Genomic DNA, 10,244 nt, shown 5'->3' with positions numbered 1-10,244 from the left:
CCCCGAGTAAGCAGTTTTTAAGAAGAAAATTATTTACCTTTATCTTTTTAACAATCTTATTTTCTTCTTCATCATCTGTTTCTGGAAATTCATATATTTTAATTTTGTGTTCTTGGATTTCTTTCATTATCTAAAAACAAAAAAATCTTATTTTTTTGAGGAATTCATACTTCATAATAACACTATTTCTTGCTGCAATCTCATTCTTCCTCCTTTTGTTTGATATGTAAGAGCCTTGCATATTAAGGTGACTAAGTTACATCACAAAACTTGCACATGTTTAACACTATCAGATGACCCCAAGGGATTATTAGCATGGCCATCTCTCCTTAGCCAGGAGAAGACAGAATCAGAGCCAGAGCCTCAGAGCTAACAGAATACTATCCATCAATACAAGGCAGCAAAAATTAACGTCAGTTTTCTACAATGGAGCAAACAGAGATTTACACTAATGGGAATTCTACCTGCACATGCAAAAACTAACACAGTACAGCTTAAATTCTCAGACTAGTCTCACAATTGAGTCCCTTAAAAAAAAAAAAAAAAAAGAGAGAGATTTGAATAGATAACTGCAGGCATACTTTAGCCCTTTGGAGTTCCCACAATAGCTACTGCTGTCACTCCTATTCTTTTCTGTTTCTAGCTCACCTGAGCATCAGTTGTTTGAAGCAGGATCACCTGCCTATTTTAATAGCACTTGTGACTGACAGACTGACTCTAGCGGTTAGTTGTGTTGAAAAATATTCGCAGCCACTAATGAAAATTTAAGAATAACTGACAGCATCATCAAAAATGAGACTCTACTGTTTTGGTGGTCGATTTGTCTGAAGGGTATTTTTGAAAACAACCTGATTAATTTTCCAGAATTTTAGAACGGAAAAATATTAGACCATTAGCTGACAGCTACACTGCAGAGCCCTGGGGAATATTTCTGGTTCATGGGTTTGCAATCTTACAAGAACGTAAGTTTCCAATTCATGCAAGGACTTATTTTTAAAGTTTGATTTGGGAAAGTCTCCCCTATTTAACATCAACTCATTGATAAAGCTGCTTATATATTAAGAAATATTCTGTGTTCTACCATTTTTCCCCCCTTACATCAAAAAAAAAAAAAACCAACATGAAATGCAACCAAAACAGACTTCAGGTCTATAGCACCTTGCTTAAGTTTCTCCAAGGCAGGAAATGTCCTTTAATTTTCAGTCTTAAACCAATAGTTTTGCACACAGCATCTCTTAATGCCAATTTTTTTTCAGAACCTGTGTTCTTCTAAACTAGGACTGGACACAGTTCAACAAAACAAATTCATGCCTTGTCTTGTCCTGTTCTGGGTCCTCCCTATCCTCTTCATACAATACAGCAAAGCCTAAATGTTCTACTCTGATCATGCAGTTGAAATAAAACATAAACCACATTAATACTAAATTTATTCTACAAATACAAAGAAATTATATCGGTTGTATCAATGTTAGAATTATCTCACCATCTTTAAAATGCATTACCACAGCCCAAGACTGAACAACAGGTATACTGATTCTCATCTAATACCTGAGGCATCTTTAATAAATATAGCACATCAACACGAAAGTGAATACCACAATACAATCAATAATACTGTAATACTGTTAAATACCCTTTTTTTTAAATAACTTTTTTTTGTTTAAACACACAACTTGTTAGGCACCTAAATCTTGAAAGCTCCCTTCCTCCCTTACTGATTCTTATCTCAGCAGTGAATTATTTCACTTGCCAAGAATCATACTACACTTGAAACCTCCTCCCCTGAGGATAGAAACAAGATTATTTCACCAAGAAATATAATTAAATCTAGAGATATAAATTACTTAGCTTTGCTGTCTCAAGTCATTGCTTCAGGGTTTAAACTTTGCATGTAAGAAGTTAAATCTTACCATTTCCATAGGGATCAACTTACTAAATTATCCCGTGTTGTAAATACTAATCTTTCAACTCACCTGTTTTTTAAACTGTTGGCATTCCTCGGGTGTAAGTGTGTCTGCTTTGGCAATAAGTGGAATGATATTCACTTTTTCGTGCAGGCGCTTCATAAACTCTATATCCAAAGGCTTAAGTCTGAAAGACAGCATTAGAGCTTTGCAACTTATATTAATTAAACAAGAATGTACAAATGATTTGAGATTTGTCCTGACAACTACTCTTAAGACACTGATTTATGAGTGATAGATGCTTGAATGAAATTCAAAAGGCTACCTTCAACTGCTATAGGAAATCCAGAGTATAATACCAGAGGAGTAAGTCATAAGTTAGTATTACTAGTAGTCATGAGACTTCTGCTAGCGGAAAGTACACTCATCTGAGCAAGTGATAAGAACTCTCCTATGAAGGTAGCAAAGCTCATGTCACTAGCTGGAAGATTATCCCATTTAAAGCCTGACTGGTAAGAGTTTACAGTTGTGAATGATGCTCTGTTCACATATGCAGTTTCAGTTTCTGAAAGTCGTGTTTATTCGTACGCTTCTTCCTGAGAGTGGGCTGTGAGATATTTTTATACATTAGATTGCTGAAGACAGTAAACTCTGTGGCCTGTGTACAAATGAAGTAGAAATACCTCATCTCTAAATTGCTATGTATAACAAAAAGACCATTATGAAAGTGGATGACAATGAAATAAAAACTAAAACACCCACCATATGGGTATATAAAACCATCAATGTGGATCAAAGTGGTCAATATTTCCTGCTTGCTAAAGTAAAGCCACAGAGGTTTTGATGCATTAATGCTTCAGAATTATACCAAGTTTAGTCAGGCTTAAAGGATTCACTTAAAGGATTTAACAAGATTATTTCTCATATAAAAGAAATTAGGATTAGGAACATTAAAACCAGATTCATTTGGTACTCAAATTTAGCTTCTTCTCCAAACCATATATAAAAGAATAAAGAAAACGTTAAAGAACACATACTTAACTTCACTTTAATATTTTCTACCTGCCACTGAATTTCTCAGCTTCTCAGCATGTTTCCATTAAATAGCTAACATTAATGCACATCTAGATTAAGTGCACTGGTTTGGCTATCCATCCACCTTAATATGCTTTCCTTCTCCTCACTTCGGAAAGCTACCTAGGGCAACACCAGGTTGAAGGGCAGTTGCCAAAGCAGAGTAGTTCAGAACGACCACAGTGCTCACCTCAAGGTCTTGAGTTTACAGTGGAGACTGAAGTAGGAAGCCTTTACATAAAGATTCTAGAATTGCAGAAAGAGGCTGCAATTCATTATCACCCCACTCACTTACCTGGAAGGCTCCTCCCGCCCGTTCACTCTCTCCCCCTACACCCACACAAACTAAACATCAGTTCAGATGTTTATGGGGATACCAGCTAAAAATGGCGGGATGCGTTAAACGGAAGGACCTAACCTGCAATTTTTTCTTTATGAATTGTAACAAGCTGGCTTTTACAAATGTATTAAGTCATAAGGACAAACAGAAGTAAGTTCACCTACAAATGCTTTAATTCAATGTAAATACAATCATGCATTAAGAGTGAAGAGTACACTACTCGACAGGTTACATGTGCTGCTGTCCGTACAGGAAACATGACTGAAGACTGCACCGCCACAAAAACCAGGTAGGAAGTGAGCAATGTCCTTTCAGAGAAGACAGTATCTTAAAAGAGGAAATGAATGCTAACAGCAGCACCAATTTTCTCTGTGCTCCATTCATTTCCTTAATTAGATGACTTTTGCAAGCATTTACTCCAGTAATTGAAAAACACTATGCAAACCCAGCTCAACTTTACACTTTCCCCGCGCGCCCCCCCCCGCCAAGAATAACATGAAATACCTGTACAAGGAACATACTTTTCCAGCTTTTAGCCTCACGAATTTAGCGAGCAAAATTTAATTTATCTGAAGCATTACCTTCATTTTTCCTTACAAACAATTTGTACCTCCCACTGGTTTAGAAAATTTTAATGGATGAAAGGGGGGTGTGGAGGGAAGACATATGTTTTTTGAAGACCGTGAAAGTTAGCTCAGAAAGGCTGAAAACACAAGGAATGGATCATCGTCCCTTTATTTAAATGACATTTTGATTTTGCATACTATTAAAACAGTGTATGCCAAGGATTCAAGTGTTTGCATTTAAAATTGACATGCATGTTGAGCAAAACTGACGTTATGAACATGCATGTTGAGCAACAACAAAATGTTTAAGTAAGGCAAATCTACATAAGAAAAAGTCTTCTCCACCCCCCAATGTTTCTCTGTCTAGTTCAAAATTATTAGAACCATTCCAATGCTAGCTACAGAAGCTGAGTGTAATAGTTGGCATTTTTCACTGCCTGAGGAATATTCCTCAGAATTCCTTCATTACTCCCTTCAACAAGTTTTACTACTTTTGACCCATACAATAGAATAGGCTACTTATCTTCTCCTCTTTCTGGTTTTGAAGGTATAACTTATGAGTCTCTGACAAATTTAATCAGTTATAATACAATGATAAAATGCTAAGCAACCAATTTTAGATATAGTCAATCTGCATCTAATACACCCTGGAAATGCAGTTCTCCCTCTCTACCACTAGATAGAAGTCTGATCAAGTTTAAAAGTAAGCAGGGGTGGAAGATTGCATAATAATTTTAAAAAATCCAGAATGCCTATATTGGAATTATCACTAGACAAAAATTACACCCCAGGTGAATTAAAGCATGCTTATAAGGATGCATGAAACTTCCCATCTTCAGTTTATCATTAAAACCAAAGGGAGGGAGGAAGAATGGAAAGGAAAAATCCTGTCGCTTGAAGTGTGAACCAGTTTCTCCTTCTAATGTGAACAAAAGACACATAGATCACAAACAGACCTGGCACTTGTGAACACCTGTGTATTTTTAATTGTTCTAATACTATTTTTCTTGTTATGTAATTAATGTGCAATCATGTTTTCTGGTGTTCTAACTTATTACTTGTCTGGCTTGCTGATGTTTGACAAGCCAAAGTAAGCTCATCTTTCAAATCAAGCATAGTCTGCAGGCCATTACGAAAATCCTATTTGAAACTTGACATAACTAAGAATGCCAAATTTGGATGTTTATCTGAGATAAAAAGACAGAGAAAGGAGACAAAAAAATACACTAATACGAACCCATGTCCTGAAGGAGCAATGAAGTATAAACAACACTGCACTCTATTATCTGGCATCTGACGTCTGTTCACTCGAGATTCTGCATTCAGGTAGTCCTCAAATTTACTGTCAATGTAGTCGATAACTGGCTGCCAACTGCAGAGGTTACATGAATAAAAACCTGTAAGTTATATCATTTATGTAAAAAAAGTCTGTATTTGCTAAGAAATAGACGTACACTATTTCCCCATGGCTTGCCTCTTTTTTTTTTTTAAATTAAAAGACTTCAACACAGCACATTTTAAATGACCAGCTCCTCAACATACAACCGAGTTACATAGCTCTGAAGATACAATCTGTGAGTTCACTGAAAAACCCTTTCAAACACAATTACCTTCATTGTAATAGCACTAAATGGAACACTTATGAACCACAGCCAAAGGAATACGCTTTACTGGTCACATCTTGTGACAGCACAGAAGTCAGTTCTGCACACTGCATGTGTGGATAAAGAGCCAAATGCTCCATTCGCTTTAAAGGGAAAAGCTGATAGCATTTCAGTCAAGTTATAAAGGTTCTTGGAGCTACAGTAGTTAAAGTTTTCAGCTAACTGAAAAGTTGAAAAGAATGAATATTTTAACTGAAGACGGAAGTGTGCATTTTAAAAAAATGTGACAAGGTATTATCTCGCACACACTCACAAAATACAATTCAGAATTATTGTGGGAGAACATACAAAGAATGTCTTACCAATTACTATTATCCACAGCATCTCCAAATCCTGGTGTGTCAACTATTGTAAGTAGTAACTGAACACCACCCTCTTTGATTAAAACTTTTGACTGCTCAACCTGTAAAATGAATAAGGTACAATTAAATTTTTAGCATTTGAGTCACTCATCTTAAACACTGGGAAAAGCATTCAATGAATAAGAAGTCTGACAAAGAATTGCTAACTTTTCTGCTTCAGAGGGATACTGGGTCCGTATTTTACTTATAAAATCCCAGTAATTTGATAATCATTAGTTTTTTTTTTTTTTGTTAAGAAAAAAAGGTCATAATTTAAATAAAGTCAGTGATAAAAGAACCCATCTAAGTATAAAGGATATTTTAATATTTTAATATTTATTCTTCAGCTAGTATAATGTCTGGGAGAGGAATCATAGCAAGTGATGGTTTCTTGTTACAAACAGACTGATATTGGAAAGTAACAGAATCTAGCTGCAATCTGCTGAGCTAAACCTCACATGAACGTAATGGCTTGGTTCTTGTTAGCTCAGGTCACTGATGGAAACCTGGCTCAGAAGAGAACTGCATCAGCACAAGGCATGATGCAAGATCTGGGCGTGGGAATGCGTGCCTCAAGTCGTGACCACCCATCTGCAGCACAGCTCAGTCAGCTTGCAGTAAAGCATGTCAAACAGATTAAGCATGTCATGACACAAAAAATTTAGGCTAACCAACAAATGGACTGCTACCCCCTTCTTTCTACTAATATCTCAATAATTATTGATAATGCCAACGTCAGGGGTATCTGCCTGAGAAAGTGCTGTACACCACTGTCGTATCCGTCAGTCTAATCCATAGCACTAAGAAATGACAAACTCATGTTAGCATGTTGGCTCTTTCCAATTGCTCACACATTTAATCATAGTTTTTTCTCTGATATTCAGACAATTTCTATTAAATCACTAGTCACGCCATTTTCTAGATATGGATTCAAGAAATCAACCACGCAAGCCATTTATTCAGAGCCACACACGAGTTGGCAGACATTGATGCCACCTTGTTGCTCATTGCTTAACATTCTTAAGCCTCCTGAACCCGAACTGGGAAGAGAATAAAAAGTTATATTTAACTAGGTGAACACCTGCAAGAACATTCAGTAATAAACTTTCAGCGAGAGTAAAAACTCGGATAATAAATCCTATCTGGATGGTCTCTTGACCAGCTGAAGATTTGAGAAAGATCGTATCAATGCTGCTTAAGCGCTTGCACATCCCTAGTTACATAGGTGAAACAGATTCTCTCACAGCCACACCTGAACATTGTTGTAAACACTTTGCAATCACTGGTTATGTGATGCAATGTAAATCTACAAGATAAATTAACACTCTGCAGAAAGTCAAGCTAAATACCTCTTGCACAAGCAAAACACTGATTCTAATTCAGAAGAGAATATACAGAAACACAGAAAACAGTAACTAACTGCAAAGAAAGCTCCATATTTAAACTCTGAGTATGCAGGATGCTATTTTTATCTACTCATCAGTAGGGATCCTATCCGAGCCAGATTTATCCCTTTTCACTGCTAGGTCTCAAAAAATTAACTCAGCTACACTATGGCTGTCTACAGCATGCAATCGTCATGAATTGGTTCCTCACTTAACAAAAAGACAAATATCAGTAAGGCAGCTTCATAAAACAAGAGTCCCCAACACTGGCCTACCTGGATGTTAGTCACAGAAGAATCCAGGTTGGGGTGGACTTCAAGGCTACCCAATTCAATCTCCTACTTGAAGCAGGCCTTACTACAAGGTTAGGAAGGTTTTAAAAAAAAAAAAAAAAAAACCCAACGCACACACACCAGCTGAAGACACCACCAAGTTTCCCTTTCACTAACTGTACAACTCCTACCCTTCCGAAAGTGTCCAGTCCAAAGCCATGAGAACCTAGGAATACATGCAGTCCTTTAAAAACTTATGTTTTAATTGTAGTGCATGTATTTTTTCCCCCTCAAGCGTTCTATAGAGAAGTTTTGTTGTACACAATTGATGCCAGAACTGAAGACAGTAATCCCCAGCCACACAGTCAACTCATCCAAGAGTTTACTACTCACTAGCTTTAGCACACAGGAGATTAACTTCTGATTCCTCACATTCTTTTTGCTATCTTGCATATAGTAACAACAAAGCACTCCTATAACCAAGCTCTCTGCAAGTATAAGAAACCCGTAATGCTTTCAAAATACTAGAGATGATAATGTTAAGAGCTGTACTCTTGCCAAGCACTACAAGGTGTCAGCTTTATTTTCCAGCACAAAAATTCCCAGCAAGAACCATTAAATTGTTAAGCACTCACAGTGGAATGCTTTTACAAAAGAAGCAATTAAAAAAAACATTATCTTGAACGTGTGTTTATAACAAAGGAAAAGGAAGGTCAGGAGATCCTCAGAAATGCCACGCCAAACATTTTTCCTGATTCTTTATGCTTTTAAAATGTAACCGCGGCTGAATTTGTGAAGTCACCTTCTGACAAATGGCCTGCAGTAACTGAATCTCTGCAGACAGTGCTAATACCTTACTGGGTGGTGAGGATTTAAATTTATTCTTATTTTTCATAAATTCATGTAGGTATCTTGCTATCAGAGCAGGGTTTTCAAAAATCTACAGAACAAGAAACATTAGTTGGTCAAATTAAATGTCCTGTGCTTGTGTTGTGGACAATCAGACCATATCCACCATATATTGTAAGCGGTAGACACTACTGGTAAGAGACAGTGGGTGAAGAACCTGCCATAAAGCCGCTGTAACGTTGCATTTTTCTAACCTAAATGGATGTGTCCATACATGGTCAAAGGCACAGAAAGCAGCAACATCTGGAAAAGATCCAGAAAATCACTGTAAACTAGTGTCATTCATAGCTAAGCATCCAACTGCATCCTATCATCTGATTTACAAGTATTCCCAAGGGATTCATGGAAAACATTAGTTCAAGTCTTGGAATTTAGAACTTTTTAATAAAAGTCTCCTCCAAACAGCCATTTTCCCATGCACTCCAGTCAACTGGGTCACACGGATCTCCTTGGCAGTTACTACACAGCATTCATGACATGATGCTTGTTACAGCTTGACTACTTTTAATGGATTAAACAAGCCTTTACCATACTCCATTTAAGATAGTCAAATAATGATCAGAGAAAACATATTTCATACCCCACCATTTCCGAAGAAGTTTCCTTTGAATTCATCTGACATCAAATCACGTACTGTTTTTCTGTGTTTTCCATGAAACTAACACAAAGGACCTGCCTCACAAAACAACTTCAAACTGCAATTGTTTTCAAGCCCAAACCACAGTTTGTATTTATCTATACAAGACTCTCATATAATTCCTGATCAATAAGTTAGTCCCATCATATAAGAGCAGGCGATTATTACCACCAAGATTTTAGGATGCTCTGGTGGTCTGTCTCATCTCTACCCTACAAAATCCTTGACATCCTCAGATTTACACTGGCAAAGAGTACAAATCCCATGGATCCAAATAGCAGCTCCCACTGTTAATTCTTTGATTTAATATTTGAGTGGAATCACCTCCACATTATACACCTAGTTGCTAGCACACACAATTTTCAACATTGTAGGGGGAAACAGTTTTATCCTAACTTAGACACTGAAATAAGTTTCAATTTCCTTCTTAAAATGCTATGCTTACTGATTTTTCATTCACCACAACAAGTAACTGAAAGCAAAGCAATGTTGCTCTACAAGTATACTCAAACTTATTAGATAAAGTAAGCAATAGTTTCTGAGGGGGAAGGTGGTCTTTAAATATATTTTATTCAAATCATATTATTTGCCAAGTCATGATAGACCCCAATTCACTACTGAAAATAGTTTTGGCTAGTTCTTGGCCACCCTCAGGCTTTAGCCCACACAGGGCAAGTAGGAAAAAAAGCAATGGCTTTTCAGCCAGGGCTCTGTTCAATCCTTCCCCCTTCCCCCCACCCGTCCCAGCTTTACATGCCTTAAAAAAAAAAAAAAAAAAAAAAAAAAAAAAAATTTAAAGTGAAGCTTCCTGAAGAGTATGGGGGTTTTTCTTCAACCAGTAAATTAATAAAAAACAAACCACCTTTGAAGAACTCAAAAGGTCAGGATGAACAGATCATCTAATATTGTTACCTAACAGATGAAAGTACTTAACTCAGATTCCAGAAGCTCCACACACAGTTTTAGTTTAATTTTTCTTACACTGGCTTACCTTTAGCCAGGGTGGGACTGAGTCATCTTTGAAAGATGTCTTTTTTTTTGTTGTTAGTTTGTGTGTAAATTCTTCCCATGATTTTTCGCAATTTAAAAAAAACTTCCAGCGACAGGGAATCCAACTCACCGTTACGTTATTTAAACTATAATTCAATGAAC

General features: G+C 36.7%; 1 protein-coding gene across 1 annotated transcript in view; it reads right to left on the bottom strand.

Moving 5' to 3' along the window:
• Positions 1-40: 40 nt before the first annotated feature.
• LOC104083751 (septin-7-like) overlaps positions 41-10,244 on the bottom strand; it is a gene marked incomplete at both ends in the record, with an annotated part of 55,297 nt that continues 45,093 nt past the window's right edge. Inside the window, 4 exons of the mRNA XM_009587359.1 lie at positions 41-130; positions 1,974-2,091; positions 5,122-5,256; positions 5,851-5,951. Coding sequence (XP_009585654.1) covers positions 41-130; positions 1,974-2,091; positions 5,122-5,256; positions 5,851-5,951 — 444 coding nt within the window. The remainder of the gene's footprint in view (positions 131-1,973; positions 2,092-5,121; positions 5,257-5,850; positions 5,952-10,244) is intronic.

Source organism: Fulmarus glacialis, unplaced genomic scaffold, assembly GCF_000690835.1.
Source record: "Fulmarus glacialis isolate BGI_N327 unplaced genomic scaffold, ASM69083v1 scaffold3751, whole genome shotgun sequence".
Taxonomy (NCBI): Eukaryota; Metazoa; Chordata; class Aves; order Procellariiformes; family Procellariidae; genus Fulmarus; species Fulmarus glacialis.
Note: the sequence above shows the minus strand (reverse complement) of the source record. Positions and strands in the feature narration are given on the sequence as shown.